The 17,734-nt window shown below is 45.6% G+C and overlaps 1 protein-coding gene across 5 annotated transcripts in view; it reads right to left on the bottom strand.

Moving 5' to 3' along the window:
• The window catches only part of SLC7A9 (solute carrier family 7 member 9), a 43,852-nt gene that overhangs the window by 24,401 nt on the left and 1,717 nt on the right, over positions 1-17,734 (bottom strand). The window contains exons 2-10 of one of the 5 annotated variants that reach the window (XM_057533900.1): positions 11,425-11,595; positions 6,418-6,531; positions 4,761-4,908; positions 4,239-4,481; positions 3,713-3,838; positions 3,376-3,475; positions 2,558-2,602; positions 1,946-2,069; positions 1,006-1,109 (exon numbers count right to left, since the gene is read on the bottom strand). In XM_057533900.1, coding sequence (XP_057389883.1) covers positions 1,006-1,109; positions 1,946-2,069; positions 2,558-2,602; positions 3,376-3,475; positions 3,713-3,838; positions 4,239-4,481; positions 4,761-4,908; positions 6,418-6,504 — 977 coding nt within the window. In that variant the 5' untranslated portion in view covers positions 6,505-6,531; positions 11,425-11,595. Of the gene's footprint in view, positions 1-1,005; positions 1,110-1,945; positions 2,070-2,557; positions 2,603-3,375; positions 3,476-3,712; positions 3,839-4,238; positions 4,482-4,760; positions 4,909-6,417; positions 6,532-6,894; positions 6,993-7,154; positions 7,212-11,424; positions 11,596-11,668; positions 11,781-17,734 lie in introns of those variants that run through there. The other 4 variants (XM_057533899.1, XM_007165064.2, XM_007165065.2 and 1 more) reach the window with 4 other exon arrangements.

The raw sequence follows: 17,734 nt of genomic DNA on the forward strand, positions 1-17,734 counted from the left end.
TTTCAGAGTAAATCCGACAAAATATGTGCAAGAATTTGTATACTGTATACCGAAAGCTGCTACTCAAAACAATTTTTTTTGAAAAAAATTAAAGGAGACCTAAATAAACGGGGAGAGAGTCCATGCCCGTAGATTGGAAGAATCAATACTTTGAAATGGCGGTCCTCTCCGAATTGATCTATACATTAGGTGAAGTTCTACTCAAAATCCCTGAAGGCTCTTTTGTAGAAATCGATAAGCTGACTCTAAATTTCAGATAGAAGTGCAAAGAATCTAGAATAGACAAAACACTTTTGAAGAACTGAAAGTACTAGCACTAAGGAATGATTTTGTGGCATGTATTGCTCTTTTTTTTAAAGCGTATACGTGCTTAACGTTTGGCAATTTCACTCTCAGAACTCTATCCACTCAGAACGCTGGACAGCTGGGCAAAGGCGTGTTCACGAATGTCCCCTGTCGCAGTGTTTGTAAAAACCACCCCCAACTAGCCCGTGAGTGGAGGTGATGTGAAACTATGCTCCATCGTAAAGGGGATTCCAAAGCAACCGTCTCTACACCGGATAGGGTCCAGAGGCTCGCCAGGGGCTGGAAAACTGCCTGTTTATGCAAATAAAGTTTTAGCGGGCCGTAGCCACAGCTGTTGGCCTTTCTACTGCAAAGACAGAACATGACAGGTTTACACGGGCTGCAAGCCTAAAACCTTCACTATCTGCCCTTTAAGTTTACCAATCCCTGATCTAGACTGTGTTATCTATTAACCTGAGAAGATGTTCAAGAAAGCTCATTCGGTGAAAAGTCCCACGGGTCAACCTCGCTCACCCGGGTCGCGAAGCCCCGCCTTGCGCTGGGGCGGGCGGCACTGCCCCCCGCTCGCTCGCTCCCTCGCTCGGGGCCCGCGGGCCCGCGCCACGCGCCGGTCCGCGCACGCTTTCGGCTCCATCAGCCCAACTCAGGCCTGGCACCGCACTGTGCGCGCTCCGCCCCGGGGTGGGGGCCTGGCCCTACCTGCCCGCCGTAAAGCACGTCCCGTTAGCGGCGCCGATGGTTGAAAACGCCACGAAGAGTGGAACGACCCACGAGGCGGGGTAGAGGACACGGTCGCCAAACGTCTGCGAGAGAAGTGGGTGCGTCCTGAGACCGTGCGCGCCCTCAGGAGCCACCGGCCCCGCAAGCTGCTGTGCCCTCCCAGCGGCCCCGCTGAGCTGGGCTCCCGGACACCTCCGGGAGGAACAAGTGGAGCGCCCGTCGGGAGGAAACGACCTCCTCTGCGGATGGTGATGGAAATCTCTTCTCCACCGCTCCTTGGCATATTCGCAGTGTTGCTGCAACCTCTTACGCCCCTGCCTCTCTCTCCCTCGGAATGACCTGGTCTCCCTCCCACCTGAGCCGCCTATTCTCCGGTCAGTGGCCCGTCACCAAGCGGCATCTCTCCACGCTCCCCATCCTTGTCACCTCATTGCCTGTTTTTAGTTTCATTTCCTGTCCCGCTCCAGCTCCGCAGGCCTCCTCCAGCACGTGGACCCCACCCACCCTTCCACCTGGCCCTCACACCCATCCCTCTGTCCTCTTCCCTCCTCCCCCAGCTTGAATTCCACAATCCATTATTATAACTCCCTCTTTTAATGACTCCTTTGCGCTTTCTCTCCCCTGCACTTGCCTGTCAAAGCCCCAACCCTGGTGAAGTCCAGCCCTGCTGCAGCTACACTCTGAGCCTTCCCCGGGCAGGCGGGGTGTGCTGGGAAAGCAGGACCTGCCACCTGCTGGCAGCCCGGAACCTCAGCTGGGTCTCTGGTACTGCCCTAACCTGCTCACCCTCTCCGTGTCTGGTCTCCTAGACGATTATTTCCCTCCCCCGCGGTGAGGGCCTTTCAACTTGAGCACTTATCCCTTGCCTGTCCCCTTCCCACAGACCAGGCACCCTCCCGCAGAGACCCTGGGCACTCACCACGGCCACAGCCTGGGACTGCAGGAGCTCGGTGGCTGTCATCACAGTGAAGTAGGACACGTTCATGAGGATGTAGCACCCTGTCACCAGCGGGATCCCGATGATGATGGCCAGGGGCAGGTTTCTGGGAGGGGCAGGGACCCAGGGACCCAGTCAGACCAGAGCATCCTGTTAGAGACTCACAAGATTGTTGTCTTCGTCTAGTCCTTTCTTCCACCCGCCCCGGCCAGCCCTCCACCTGCTCCCTGGGGTGGGCTGGGGTCACAGCTGCCCTTCCTGAGGCCCACCCAGAAGCAGGGGGCTTGTGGGACAGCAGAGCCCCAGTGGGGACGTATGACATTTTCAAATGAGAAAGAACTCTCCCTCTCTCAGACTCCAGGGCAGTAAAATTGAATTGGTTATAAAGCAAAATAAGCTAGAGTTCTTCCTTCCTCTTAGCAACCATTCTACTACCCCAAACAAAACCAAGCTCTAACGAGTGTAAATGAGGAAACCATCCGCTGCGTGGAAGGGGGTGGTGGGTGATGACGGGGGAGCAGCTCCACTTTATGGTTGGGGGAGAGAAATACCCCCACCTGTCCACTGTCTCCGGCCCTGACTCAGCTTTCTTACCTGAAAGGGTTTCTAAGTTCTTCTGTAATATAGTTGAGTTGATTCCTAAAGGGGAAAAAAAAGTAACGTTAATAACATAACTTTGACTTTTCTTTGCTAAGATCATGAAACACAAAATAATAAATGTAGGTCTCATTTAAGCTACTCCATCATAGAGAAAATTCCCCTTGTAGGAATTTCGGGGCAATTTCTTTCGGAGAGAGCCCTGGTGGTGGTGGGACTACTAAGATCTGCACATCTTTCAGCTGGTAGGTCTTTGCCCTCCATGGGAATCGTGTGAATTTTCAACAATTATTGGGAGTAATGAGTCCCCAGGGTGCTTTGAAAAAAATGGAAGATTCTTTGTCTGAAAAGGGAATGAAGCCTGCGGATGCTTTGCATGAGGGAAAGACCAGTGTCCCGGATGGCCACTGGACATAAACAGAATCTCATCGACTAAACCTAGTGTTTGCACGGTGGAAATAGAAGTGCTGCTGAATATTTGCCTTGTGCAGTGCCTGGCAGCCCTCACTGCCTCCAACCCAGCTGAGCCTGTGTGTGTCTGGTGAAGCCTCTGGCACAGGGTCCCACCACTGTGGGCTCACGGGCCACCGTGTCAAGGGCTGGTGGCACGTGAGTGAATGGGAGAGGGGCAGGTGCCTCAGTGTCTCTGGGGTCCTAGGAGAACAGAAGCGTGAGGGTGGGGTGCTTAACAAAAGGGGGATGCGAAGGTAAATGTCAGGCTCCCACCAAACCCCCAAAAGGAGAAGTCATTGCCTTCCACACGGTTTCGGTAAAATAGCCTAAAGAAACCCACAGCCAGACGTGCGCCATCTTACCATCCATCATACGCCCAGAGTCCATTATAAAACGCCAGACCGATGGCTCCCAAAGACAGTTTCGTGCCCTCAAAAGAATTTTCAAAATTCCTTGTATTTCCTGTAATTAAGCCAGACAGTGAAAAGTGGGTGTCAGCTGACCAGACTGGGACTTTGCATCATCTGCCTGTTGAAGGCAGGGGATGACTAATGACCTCAGGTTATTAAACACACTCTGAAAAACTGGGAAACTAAAGATTGTTTCTGTTGAATTCCTGCCTTAAAGATACGCTTAGGAGCAAGACTTCCAGATGGTCTGTGCTGTGTGGCATCACACTCCCCTCCAGCCAAAGGTCACCTTGGGCCAGGAGGACGAGTCCGCTGATGATGATGACGACCACGATCACCATCTTGGCCGCTGTGAACACGTTCTGGACGTAGCTCCCCAGCCGCACGCTCAGCGCGTTCACCGTGGTGATGAGCACTGCGGAAGTCAGAGGTGGGCGACATTCTGTGTCTGTGGGCTCAACAGCTCCCTCCTTTCTTAAGGCCCTGGAAAGAGTCTCCTTTCCACTCCCAGGCCCACCCCTCCAGCCTCCCCTCTCCACCGCCACATCCATCAAATGCACCTTTGAAATCCAGCCCGGCTGCCCTGTGGGACAGCCTGCTGCCAGCCGTCCCTCACAGCTCCGATGGCCCCGCAGAGCAGGGATTGGACGGCAAAGGGCATCAGGCTCGGGCCCAAGACTAGACCTGGCCCTGCTCCTCACCGGCGCCTCCAGGCCCACTCGGCCTCTTTCTGGCTGTGCAGGAGCCGAGTCTCCCCACACCATCTGTGCCAGGTCTCTTCTGACCCCTGCCCAGTGTTTCACACATGTACTCACAGATGGCAGCGGCAGCCAGGAGTTTAATGACAACTTGAGGAGGGTTGCAGCCTGAGTAGAAGGGCGCAGAAACATACTCAGAGAAGCTGAGACAGATGATGGCAAAGGACGAGGGCTTTATGACGAACAGGCTGGTCCAGGAAAAGAGAAAGGCAGGAATGGGGCCAAAGGCTTCCATCAGGTAAGGGTACTCGCCCCCTGACTTGGTGATCATCGTGCCAAGCTCCGCAAAGCACAGAGCGCCTGGAATACAGAGAGGAAGGGGGCCCCGGGCCCCTCGTGAGGCATTGCCCTGGTCGAGGGAACCCCTCTCCCCTGTGGAGGACATGCTCCCGGAGCCCATCACGGTGCCTCTCATCCTGCACTCTGGCCATTGGACATTCTGTGAAGCCCGATTTACACCTATCTGTGCACAAGCATTGAAAGGGATCCAGGCAGCAGCAAGACCAGGCACAGACAGAGCTCCAATAGCAGCCCCACACTCAACAGAAGGTGCTCGCCAGGGCGGGGCATCTTTGTTACCCAGTGTCGCAAGAATCCCACAAGCCGCCCATATGATGAGACAGGGTCCCACGGCTTCCATGTTGCTGAGCACAGACTTGGGGGAAATGAAGATCCCAGAGCCGATGATGGTGCCCACAATGATGCAGATGCCGCTGAACAGGCCCAGCTAGGGTGTGGAGAAGGGGAGAGGAGAGTTAGTGCTGCCACCCGGTGGGGCTCAAGAGGCCTGGACGCAGCCCTCTTCCTCCCTCCCTCCCTCCCACTCTGGGTGTGGCCAGGGCAGCCCCAAGTGTCCCAGGCACCTTCACCCTGTGCTGTTGCAGGGAGAGCACCAGGAAGCTGCTCCTGGGGCTTCGCTTGTATAGATTAAGTCAATTAATCCTCACTAGAGCCTCATGAGTCGGGTACGCCATTATCATACCCATTTTACAGAGGAAAAAATAGAGGAACAGAAAGATTCCGTTACTGCCCAGGGTTCACATCCAGTACGGTTCATAGGCCCGGCTGAGGTTCCATGCGCCAACCCTCACCACCCTTGACAAAGGGGGCCCAGATGGTAAATAAAGGCTGATTTGACAATCACCAACAGGAAAGGCCCTTGGGACCTGCCTCTTAGGTGGGCAGAGCAGAACAGAGCTTCTCCCCCCAGACAAAGAGTGAAGTCAGGGTTTGGGGCTCCTGGCCAGGGGAGTGGGGGTGAGGGGGTGAGCAGCAATGTCTCCAGGGACAGAAACATTCGGGGGCTGTGACCTTTCTCTCATGCCATTCTGTAGAGTATGCACTTCCTACCAACGAGACCCTGCTCAGACACACCCTGTATGATTCCATTCCTATGAAATTCCACAACAGGGAAAATTAATCTGCAGAGATAGAACTCGGGGGGTGGAGCCCTCCTGGAAAGGGGCAAGAGGGAACTTTCTGGGGCGACCAGTTTGTCAAACACTTCAAACTGAACACTGAACAGATGTGCATTTCACTCTATGTAAATCATACGTGAATCAAGAAAAAAAATTTTAAAGGAATAAAATAGTCTGATTCAGTATATATAAGTCCATGCCACTCTCTCACTTTGTCCCAACTTACCCTTCCCCCTCCCCGTGTCCTTATATACACGACCAAATGTAAAATGGATAGCTAGTGGGAAGCAGCTGCATAGCACAGGGAGATCAGCTCGGTGCTTTGTGACCACCTAGAGGGGTGGGATAGGGAGGGTGGGAGGGAGGGAGATGCAAGAGGGAGGGGATAAGGGGATATGTGTATATGTATAGCTGATTCACTTTGTTATAAAGCAGAAACTAACACACCATGTAAAGCAATTATACTCCAATAAAGATGTTAAAAAAAAGAAGGAATAGGATTTCCCTATCACTGGAGGTATTCGAACGTAAGAGGGACCGACATTTGGTGAAGGTGCTGTAGAGGGGACTCCACATCAGAAGTCCTCTCTGACCATCCCGGAAAAGGCCACTGGTCTGAGCAAACAGCAGCCCCTCCAGGTGCTTACCCAGCACGCAGAAGCACACATGTATTAACCTCACAAGAATATGCTGAGTTCACTGGCGAGAGGGAAAGAGGTGAGTACAAGGAATCGTTCGATCAGAGATGGGGTGGGGGGACTTGGCTGTGCACCCTGTGGCTGGACCTGGGAAGGGCCTGCCCCTAAGGACAGCCTTACCTCCTTTTGGAGATTTGTGGTCTTGGGCTCGATGCTCTGGATCGACTTCTCATCCTCTCTCCTTTTTCTCAGGCTTGTCTCTTCCATTTTCCACCCGCTGCCAATTCTAGGAGGCTGCAAAGAGGACACAGGTGTTCACTCAGCAAATGCTCCATCGGACAAGATGCAAATGGGGGCTGAGCTGTCGCACCTGGGTTGTGGGAACTGATTCTATGAGCAGATGATTAGCTACAGTTTGGGGGAAATGCAGCTGTCGACTCCTTAGGGATAATTTGCTTAGTCCCAGCAAAATTTTGACTGCTGTTCAGACCCTGGGCAACTGGGGTTCCAAGCTCTTTTCCAAACTACTCCGGTACCCCCGTGCCCCCTCACCTATCCTATGTGCCCTAACCCTCAGCAGTGACATGCCTGAAAGTCATTCTACAGCCCAACCTCATTTTTTCAAAGGCTTTTAAAAAGAAATATTTAAAAACATACTGGAATATCCTTAGTGGAGTCAAGTCTGAGGAAGGAAGGCTTTGCTCATAATTACTTCCCAAGTAATTAAGGCACCTCACACAATAGATCCACGGTACAGATATTTTTTTCATTGAGTGATGCCAGGAACGTTGCTGAGGGAAATCAGTTCAAGGCTGAACTAGTTAGTGCTCATTCCCTGTTCCCTTCCTCCACGTGAAGTCCCTCTCGGGTCCCTGGCCAGGGGATCAGCCAGCCTTCCCATCACCTGGTGGCCTTACCTTCTCCTTGACCTCGAGGAGCCCAGGGACCTGCCCGGGGCAGCTGACCACCTTCCTCTGCACAGTAGTGCCCTAGGAATGGCCATGTCTCGTGCCCAGGAGAGGAGGAAGCCAGAAGGTACAGAGGTCAACAAAGGTAATTATTAAACACCTTTTTTTTTAAGCAATGAAGCTTGGATACACCACACAAAAAAAGGAGGGTAGGGCAAGCCAGTTTCTCTCCAAACTATTTTTATTTTGTTCATTTGTGTCCAGACCAGTTTGTTTTAAAATTAACCAGATTCCCCCCAGATCAGCTACATCCTGGAAGGAGAAATCTCTCTAAAGACTGGAACCAGAGGAGATAAACTTTGGAACCCACTCTTTTATTATCTTAATAGGTTCTATTTACAACTCCAGGCAGGTGGCACAAACAGTAACGCTGCACTCAGAACTCACAGGATGGGGGGAGCCGTTCCCCTCCCCACTGAGGAATTTCCTCCAGGGTCCTTGGTCTGCCTCCCCCTGGTTCTGACCAAGCTTGTCTGGCCCCTGCTGAGACCTTATCTGGGACGGAAGAGCTCAGCCTGAAGCATTGCTGCTTATCGCCCATCTCCTCCGGCAGTTTTGCACTGGGGTAGATTTAACAGCATCCCAGATATCCAGATGAGACCAAAGGTCACAGGACAGAGTTGGTGAGTCACTGGGGTGCACTTTGGGGGCACTTTGGGACAGGCGGACCTGAGAGGAGGGCAGATTTCTCAGGGTCATCTCTTAAAGCCTACTGAGAATGTGGGGGACCTTTGCTTCCCCAGAGTCAGGGTCCTGATGTAGAAGTTTGTTATCTGCCCCCCTTGATGGGGCCATGCCTGCTCATCAGGGCACCTGATCCTCTTGCCAGCCATGGCCAGAGCCCGAGCAGAGTGGTCATTCACGGGCTGTCTCTCCAGAGCATGGAGGCAGGACCTGCCCACAGGCTTGCGTGAGGCACCCCTTAAGCATTTGCCAACAGTGCAGCACCCAGAGGTAGGTCTGGCCCATCTGTACTTGCAGAGCTCCCTGGGTCAAGGTTGCCCCAGAGGGCTGATATTCTAACCGAAACCACTGAGGAAAGCAGGGTGGGGTGGTGGTGGTGGTAGGGAGTGGGAGGGTCCTGTGAGCCCACACCAGCCACATGGTCTCAGAGTTACTTAGCCTCTCTCCAAGCATTGAGTTCTGAATCCGTAAAATGGGCTAGTACTGGCACTCCCCTTCACAGAACTGTGAGAACTGCAGAAGGTTATGCATTAAGCGTCAGCATTCTGTTAATGCAGAGGATCCCGTGGGCTTCTTGGGCCTCTGTCAAGTGCTGAGTTTGGAACATCTGGGCATGAGAATCCTTGCTGAGGGTCAGAAATCTACTTCAGTTCATTTTTGGTCCTTGGTGTGCATTTCTTTTCTTGAATCTGTGGTTTCTTCTTGTTTCGTTTTTCCCCAGCAGAGTGAGTGTTCAACCAATTATCATAAGGTTTTTTTTTCCCCCCTCAGGGAAAATAATGTGGATTTGTCTTCACAATTTTTCCCCCAATTCTTTAAGACCTTTGGCTCATTGTGCATCCAGCTCTTCTACCACATGGCTGAAGTTTTACCTCGTTGCAGTCAATTCCCTCTCACAGTTAATTTCCTAGGAAGTTTCATGTTATTTATTTATTTTTTTCATACAACTCCATTGTTTCTTAAGTTTCTGCTAAAGCTCTTGACCTTCACTTTCTTTTTTCTTCTTCTGGCTGAGCCACGTGGCATGTGGGATCTTAGTTCCCCGACCAGGGATCGAACCCAAGCCCCCTGCAGTGGAAGCGTGGAGTCTTAACCACTGGACCGCCAGGGAAGTCCCGACCTTCACTTTCAAACTGTGCTTTTTCCAATTGCACAAATGCTTGCAGTTTGAAGATGATAACACCATTTGCATTTTATCGTCTTATATTTGGTACATATTTGGTTCCCTGGTCCTGTAATGGTTTATGAAGACACGTTTAGCCCGGCAGTGTAAATCCATATCCCCACAGCCTCTTGGCATCTTATCCTCTGAGTCACTGTCCTCTGAGTCAGGGGCAGAGTCAAACCTTCAGGACAGATGCCAATTCTTCCTTTACCACTTAAAACTTGTCCCAGACTTGGCTTCAAGTTTTCAAACTTTCTTCTGTTCCTAAGTTTACTCATCTTATATTCCTTCCCTCTGCTGCTGACAGTAGTTCAGAGCTTTGCGGGGGACCCAAAAGACCATATAGCAGGTGTTCACTTACCTACGAAAATCCCAACCAAAAGAACTCATAAAGAGTCAGTGGAATGTGCAAAGTCTTTAAATGTCAAGGATTTACAGCCTGACTGTAAAACAATCAGCAAGGAAAGCACAATTTAAAAAATCTTAGCTGGGAAACAATCTCTATATGTATCCAAGAGCTATTGGAAGAGTGCAATTCTAAGAACTTTGTCCATCATTTTTTTTTAGATATAATTGACATGTTAGTTTCAGGTGTACAATGATTCGATATTTGTATATATTGTGAAATGATCACCACAATAAATCTAGTTAATATCTGTCACCACACATAGTTACAAATTTTTTTTCTTGTGATGAGAACTTTAAAGATCTACTCTCCTAGCAAGTTTCAAACAATACAGCATTATTGACTATAGTCACCATGATGTATATCACATCTCTTAAGACATTTATTTTAGAACTGGAAGTTGTACCTTTTGACCACCTTCACCCATTTTGCCCACCCCTCACCTCTGGCAACCACCAATCTGTTCTCTACATCCATGAGTTGGGTTTGTTTGGGTTTTGGGTTTTTTGTTTGTTTTTCTGTTTATTTGGTTTTGGGGTTTTTTGGGGGGGAGGGATCCTGTTGATACATTCAAGTGAGAGCATTCATATTTGTTTTTCTCTGACTTATTTCATATAGCATAATGCTGTTAAAGTCCATCCATGTTGTCATAAATGGAAAGATTTCCTTCTTTTTATGGCTGAATAATATTGCATTATATATATGTATATATGTGTATATATATCACATCTTCATCTATTCATCCATTAATGGACACTTAGGTTGGACACATCTTGGCTGTCATAAATAATACAGCAATGAACATGGTGGTGCAGATATCTTTTCAAGTTTGTGTTTTTACCCAGAAGTGGAATTTCTGGATCATATGATAGTTCTATTTTTAATCTCCATACCATTTTCCATAGTGGCTGCACCAATTTACATCCCACCAACAATGTACAGGGTTCCCTTTTTTCCACACCCTTGCAAACACTTGTTATTTCTAGTCTTTTTGATAATAGCCATTCTGATAGGTGTTAGGTGATATCTCATTGTGATTTTGATTTGCATTTCCCTGATGATTAGTGATGTTGAGCATCTTTCCATGCACCTGTTAGTAATCTGTATATCATCTGCTATGGAAAAATATCTATTCAGATACCTCTGCCCATTTTTTAATTAGATGATTTCTTTTTTTTGCTGTTGTGTTGTATGTGTTCTTTATATGTATTGGATGTTATAGTTTCTATTGAAGCATATATTTTTTTCTCTAAAGTCACTCTCATTTCTACCAAAGATGGCCAAATTCACACTCATTTGTTTTCAAAATAAGTTTAGTTTCATTAAACTTGACCTGATTATTTACATAAGTTCAGCAAGAATAGCAATTGACCATATAGGCTGTTTTAAATCTGATTTGCTGGAACTTTTCGTAAAGAACCTCCAGATTGAACTTTTTTTTTTTTTTTTTTGCAACCACTCATGAACATTTCTCTATGTCAATGTTTGTTTTTTTATCTTCTTTTTAAAATTAATTAATTAATTAATTTATTTATGGCTGTGTTGGGTCTTCGTTTCTGTGCGAGGGCTTTCTCTAGTTGCGGCGAGCGGGGGCCACTCTTCATCGCGATGCGCGGGCCTCTCACTATCACGGCCTGTCTTGTTGCAGAGCACAGGCTCCAGACGCGCAGGCTCAGTAATTGTGGCTCACGGGCCTAGTCGCTCCGCGGCATGTGGGATCTTCCCAGACCAGGTCTCGAACCCGTGTCCCCTGCATTGGCAGGCAGATTCACAACCACTGTGCCACCAGGGAAGCCCCAGATTGAACTTTTTAATAGCCTCTTTAGGCTAAGAAGCCATGTCAAGGATTTGTCATCAGACTCGCCTGTAATACCTACAGATTCGGGTGAATTTCTCTCTTCTTGAAGTTCCCCCAAATATCCTGAAGTTCCTGTGCCTGCCAGAAAGTGACCTTCCTTACTCACCTGGCAAGGCTGTTGGCAACTGTGTAAGCAAGGAAGCAGGCTGTTTTTCCAAGGGCCTTTATGGCTCCACAGTCAATCTTAGCTCCTTAAAGCTGTCTGTCAAATCTGATTCTATGCAAATTCTCAAATATGACATTCCAGTCAAAGCCATGGTGATACAACTAATGTGTCCTGTTACAAAGAGAACAGATTCTTAGTGAACTTATATAAATAACTATATTGTCATGAAAATAAGAATGCTTACTAAGAGTTTCCAAATTCTGGAGGGACCAGGGAGAAAGATAAATGTTTCAATTCTGCTTGCAAAGGTATAATTTACCAAACTGCTCTGATTCATAGTTAGCGTTAAGACGAAAGGCTTTCTTATATCTGGAAAACAAACATTAAAAAGCCGTATAACATTTCAGATAAAAAGTTATAAAAATTATAATCATATTCATCAGTTCATTCAGTCCTATGTAAGTAATTCTTGTTGATCTTGATCATTTGTTAGCAGTTTTATGAAGCCATCAGGCTTGCCATTAGAGTTCTGTAATCTTACCCAGTTCAATGGTATGAACTAAAAGTTATCAGAAACCGATATTTGTCAAAAAGTCCTTTCTATGAATCTTCTTGAAGATGGAGCATTTTTGCAGAAGCATCAGAGTAAAATAATAACTGTCTATAAATGACAAAGGCAAAATGGCATGGTTAAAGATCTAATTACAATGCAATTGACAAGGAAATTTTGTTATTTCAATGACACAATATTTTAAGATAATAGCTAGAATTATAACTAATAGGATTTTATCAGGACATAGATTTTTAGGAATTTCACATAATTTTTAGAACATATATATTCATCAATGCAATATAACCTAAGATGGTTTATCACCACTTATTTGACAGTGCTTCCCATGTAATTTAACATGCTAATTAGTTTAATATCTCTCTTTGAGATGTTTAAGGGACCCTCTGAAAAATCCCAAAGCTTGCTAGAGGTCAAAAGGACTTCATTTAGAATTTGATTTGGGGAAGCTTATCAAAGATATCAGAAGGGGGCTTCCCTGGTGGCGCAGTGGTTGAGAGTCTGCCTGCTAATGCAGGAGACACGGGTTCGAGCCCTGGTCTGGGAAGATCCCACATGCCGCGAAGCGGCTGGGCCCGTGAGCCACAGCTGCTGAGCCTGCGCGTCTGGAGCCTGTGCCCCGCAACGGGAGGGGCCGCGATAGTGAAAGGCCCGCGCACCGCGATGAAGAGCGGTCCCCGCACCGCGATGAAGAGTGGCCCCCACTTGCCGCAACTAGAGAAAGCCCTCGCACGAACCGAAGACCCAGCACAGCCAAAAATAAATTAATTAATTAATTAAATAAATAAATTAAAAAAAAAAAAAAGATATCAGAAGGTTTTAAAACATTTGTTCAAATAGGATCATAGATCACTGTGAAATAATACTTAGTTATTCACTTAACCAAAGTGACAAAGACTTCACAGGCAAATACAGAAAGTTTAATAATTGTTAATAAAAAAAACAAAAACCTTAGCTCTTGTAATATTAAAAAGACTCAGTGGACTCAGTGTAATTAATCAAAGACCTGATAAAACAACACAAGAAATTATTTTAATGAAACATAAACATCTCTGCTTTTTAGACAGACTACTCAGAGGTAAAGAAAAACCGTTCACAGTTTCCCTATAATAGAAGACTTTTGTCTCTTTAACACAGAGAGAAAACCAAATTCTAATTTTGCACCAGTTTACTTTTAATATTTATTCACTCAGTTAAACTCATTTGAATCTTCGCCAGTCCTGACCATGCACAAAACTTTTTTCTAAGGGTTCCTTTCTCCCAAACCTTCTGTAACTTCCTTTTTTACATTCAGATTTTATCATATGCTTTCCCTCTTTTTTCTTTTTTTAATTAATTTTTATTGGAGTATAGTTGCTTTACAATGTTGTGCTAGTTTCTACTGTACAGCAAAATGAATCAGCTGCACATATACATATATCCCCTCTTTTTTGGATTTCCTTCCCATTTAAGTCACCACAGTGCATTAAGTAGAGCTCCCTGTGCTATACAGTATGTTCTCATTAGTTGTCTATTTTATTCATAGTATCAATAGTGTATGTGTCAATCTCAATCTCCCAATTCCTCCCACTCCTCCCCTTTCCCCCCCTTGGTGTTCATACGTTTGTTCTCTACGTCTGTGTCTCTATTTCTGCTATGCAAATAAGATTATCTATACCATTTTTCTAGATTCCGCGTATATGGATTATTATACGATATTTGTTTTTCTCTTTCTGACTTACTTCACCCTGTATGACACTTTCTAGGTCCATCCACATCTCTGCAAATGACCCAATTTTGTCCCTTTTAACGGCTGAGTAATATTCCATTGTATATATGTACCACATCTTCTTTGTCCATTCATCTGTCGATGGACATTTAGGTTGCTTCCATGTCCTTGCTATTTCCCTCTCTTTTTTAAAACCTCTCTTTAGGACAAAATTACTTGCTTTTCCCTTAACAACATGCATTTCTATTCCTTATATCTTTAAAAAAAATTTCCTTGCAGATGAATATATTTTTCTTATTTATTTTAGTAGTTTTAATTACATGTAACAATTAGAATTATTAACCCTTAGAAACCTAAATTTCTAGTGAAAACTAAAAAGTAAGCAAGTGTGAATTGTTTGCTATACCAGTATTTTTTGATTGGCAAACTTATGAATACATTTCAGAGTTTCTAGAAACATATATTTCCTCATAACATATTTTTTTTTCAGTGTGGTATAAGACATGTTTCTAATGGACCCAAACGTCTTTAGTTTTTCTGTAATAAGACAAAAGTAGGTAAATTTAAGACTTATTTAGCAACTAATGTTTCAGTATCTTCTCTTATTTGGAAATTATCTAGACATTCAATGAATTCCCATCATTTAACTTAACTTAGCAAAACTCTAAACTTTTAAGTTACCAAAAGATTTTGGAAGCTAATTTTAAGTCTTATCGCACTTATGTCTATCTAAATCATTTGTTCCCAATAACTATGTGTAGATTACCCATGAAAACTTCATGAGATATTAGACAAAGTCAACCATCGTCCCAGGCTATGTTCCTTGCTGACAAATTTTGCAGCAGAGATAACATGAACTTATTTGACTTTTGGTAAACCTAGGTAGAATAAAAGTTTTACATTTAATGCTGATAACTCTAAAGACATGCCTATTTTAATTAAACCAATAACTTTAAATTTGCTTTTACTTCCTAAAGGTTAATCTTAGACCATGTGAACTTGAAAAACATTTGGGTTACTTTCTATTACACTTCTGAGATTTAGAAATATTTAATTCATAAGCGCTTACTTTTAAGCCTAAATTAAATAGAGCTCCTTTACAAATTAATTTTGGCAATACCATCTGGAGGTAGAAAAACACCATATCTAAAACAGACACTTGTAGGGACTTCCCTGGCGGCACAGTGGTTAAGAATCCGCCTGCCAATGCAGGGGACACGGGTTTGATCCCTGGTCCGGGAGGATCCCACATGCCGTGGAGCAGCTAAGCCCGTGAGCCACAACTACTGAGCCTGAGTGCCACAACTACTGAAGCCCACGCACCTAGAGCCCGTGCTGCGCCACAAGAGAAGCCACTGCAGTGAGAAGCCCACGCACCGCAACGAAGAGTAGCCCCCGCTCGCCACAACTAGAGAAAGCCTGCGAGCAGCCAAAAATAAAATAAAACGGACACATGTAGACACACAGACACAATCTGAGATCTCATAGCTTTCATTTTAAAACTTCAGTCATGAATATGGGATAACAATATAAAATTCACTATTTTATAAATAACAGTTGGAATAAGTTATCTGCTTAGATGGTTAACGCTTTTTACTATTTGTGAAAAAGACTTTTTAAGATTTGTATTTGTCCTTGACAAATCCTTGAGGCTGTGAATTAGATTTTGAGTGAAGGAGCCTTTCCAGCAGTTGGTACTTTTAGAAAAGGTCTCTTTCCCTTTGGTTTCAGGTTCTACTGAATTAACCAGGTTCAGTCTCAGGGGACTGTGGGCTGTGTTTACACTTCTGACTTTGTAGAAATTTGCAAGATGAAGACAGTTATTTTCAATTCCCTAAATATCTGGGCTGCCACCTAAATGATATCAAAAGGCTGATCTGCTCATCCAACTACATTTTCTTTAATTTGCTTCTTTATATCGGCGAGAAGGTTTCCAACTAAAATGGAAATAAAAAGATTTCTATGTTCTAGAATTTCAGGGTTCAGTGTACCATGCCTTCAAAAAGTCTGCATAAGGCATTCAATAAAGGCCCTCTTTCCTAGTGCACAAGTCAACCCCAGACCAAGTCACCCTACAGGCAAACAGCCTCCACTATTGCTCCTATCTGTCCCGAATATCAGTCCCTAGTTCCCACCTCACATCATGTGGGTTCAGGCAACCCTATTCGTTCCCTTTAGTACGTTCAATTCACTTTGCCTGAAGGGTGGATTTCCATGCCCTATCTTACAGTATTAGGCAGGGAAAACCTTCTCCAGTGAGACGGTGACCATCCCCACAATACAATCAGGCAAAAGGGATGCAACTGAAACAGGAGGGAAAGGGGCAGGGCACAACCTTTGAAAGAATGACGTAGCCCGAGGACATGACATAAACTGATTAGAACCAAATGGGCCCAAGATGGCGGACAAGTCGACTTCCACTAGACCTTGAGCCTCAGTATATGCTCACTGTAACGCATCAGCAAGCTAAATGACATACTCACAGGCGCTATGACAGTTCCAAGGCCAACCATAAGGATCAAAAAGTGGGCGGTGGCCCAATTCCTGGAAATCCCCGCCCCTTCCCAAAATAGCTGGAATACTCCTCCCACTCATTAGCCTATGAAATTACCCACCCCTATAAAAACTGACAACCCCATACCCTGGTGCCTTTCTCACCTTCTGAGATGGCCCACACTCTGTCTGTGGAGTGTGTTTCTCTCTAAATAAACCCACTTCTTACCCATCACTTTGTCTCTCACTGAATTCTTTCTGCGATGAGACATCAAGGACCTGAGCTTAAGTCCCAAAACCAGGTGTGTGATCTCAGTTGGAAGACCATGGGTTTTGGCCAGGTTCGAGTCCTGGCTGCATGGGTTCAAGTCCCAATCTGAGGTGCACGGTTTCACAACCACCTTACACAAAGCCCATTCAAATACACCAATTCTCTTATAAACTTTCACCTCAATTCTATCCACTCTTATACTTGTAACCACAGCCTCCGCTAGGACCCCATCAACAAGTCTTGGTCTTATAATATGGGGTAGGGGAAGTGTTCCCACCCAGATAGAACTTCCATTCCCATAAAACACTTAGGCCATGTTGATATAACCTCTTCACATAACGTCCATTCAAACGTTTCAACCTTTATAATCTTTTCAACCCTCATATGTTTACATTTTCTCAATCTAAGTGTAGGCCAAGTCAGGCTTCCATCAGTGGGTTTTGGTACCACAGCTCATGGGACTCCCGCATCAAGGAGTCCTGGAAACTTCTCTCCATCACCTAGCAGTCTTACTCACTCCAGTGTAAAAGGCTTTGGTTCCCAGTGAGGGATGGAGGCAAGGAACCCAGTTCCTTTGTTAGTCTTTAACTTGATTAATTGGCCTAACTGTTGCCCCAAGCAATTGCTGGTCAGGTTTCTCATTGTAATTTTTTCCTTCTGGCTTTTTAAAATTTCACCAAACTGGGGTAAATAGAGCAAATTTGTTTGGTGCCCTTTAATGTTAGGGGATCTTAGGGGGGGGTCCCTTTGGCTCACCCAGCCTTAGGTTGTGCTGTTTTAAAACGTTTGTTTTAATCCCATCAATGTCTGTTTCATTTATCGCATTTTTAAATAACCATCTAAAGATTTCCATCCTGCTGGGATGAGTCCTGTGACTCTTTCTGATTCCTCCTTATTCTGTCACTTTCAGTATTTGCTTTATTTACCTTATTTATTAATAACCCTTTAAAAATTTCCACCTTGTTGGGAAGAGTCCCTTTGACTTTCCCCTCAGCTTCTTCCCATTCTCTTAATTAACCTAACTTTTTTATTAGGAGGGCAATTTATAAGGAGATGGAAAAGCAAATATTTGGTAGATAGATGTTTTCGGGGCCTTGCAGAGACAACAGGATACAGAGTGGACTCTAATCTCTAGGCCCTGCTGAGTTCCCCCCACCACACCATAGCCCACATCCTTTGCAGGTAATGTCTGGTGACAGCTCTATTCTGGGAACAGGCCCTTTATCTAAATTCTTTAGACAGCTAAGGGGAGCGTGAAAAGAAAGACCTC

This window comes from Balaenoptera acutorostrata, chromosome 19 (genome assembly GCF_949987535.1).
Source record: "Balaenoptera acutorostrata chromosome 19, mBalAcu1.1, whole genome shotgun sequence".
Classification (NCBI taxonomy): domain Eukaryota; kingdom Metazoa; phylum Chordata; class Mammalia; order Artiodactyla; family Balaenopteridae; genus Balaenoptera; species Balaenoptera acutorostrata.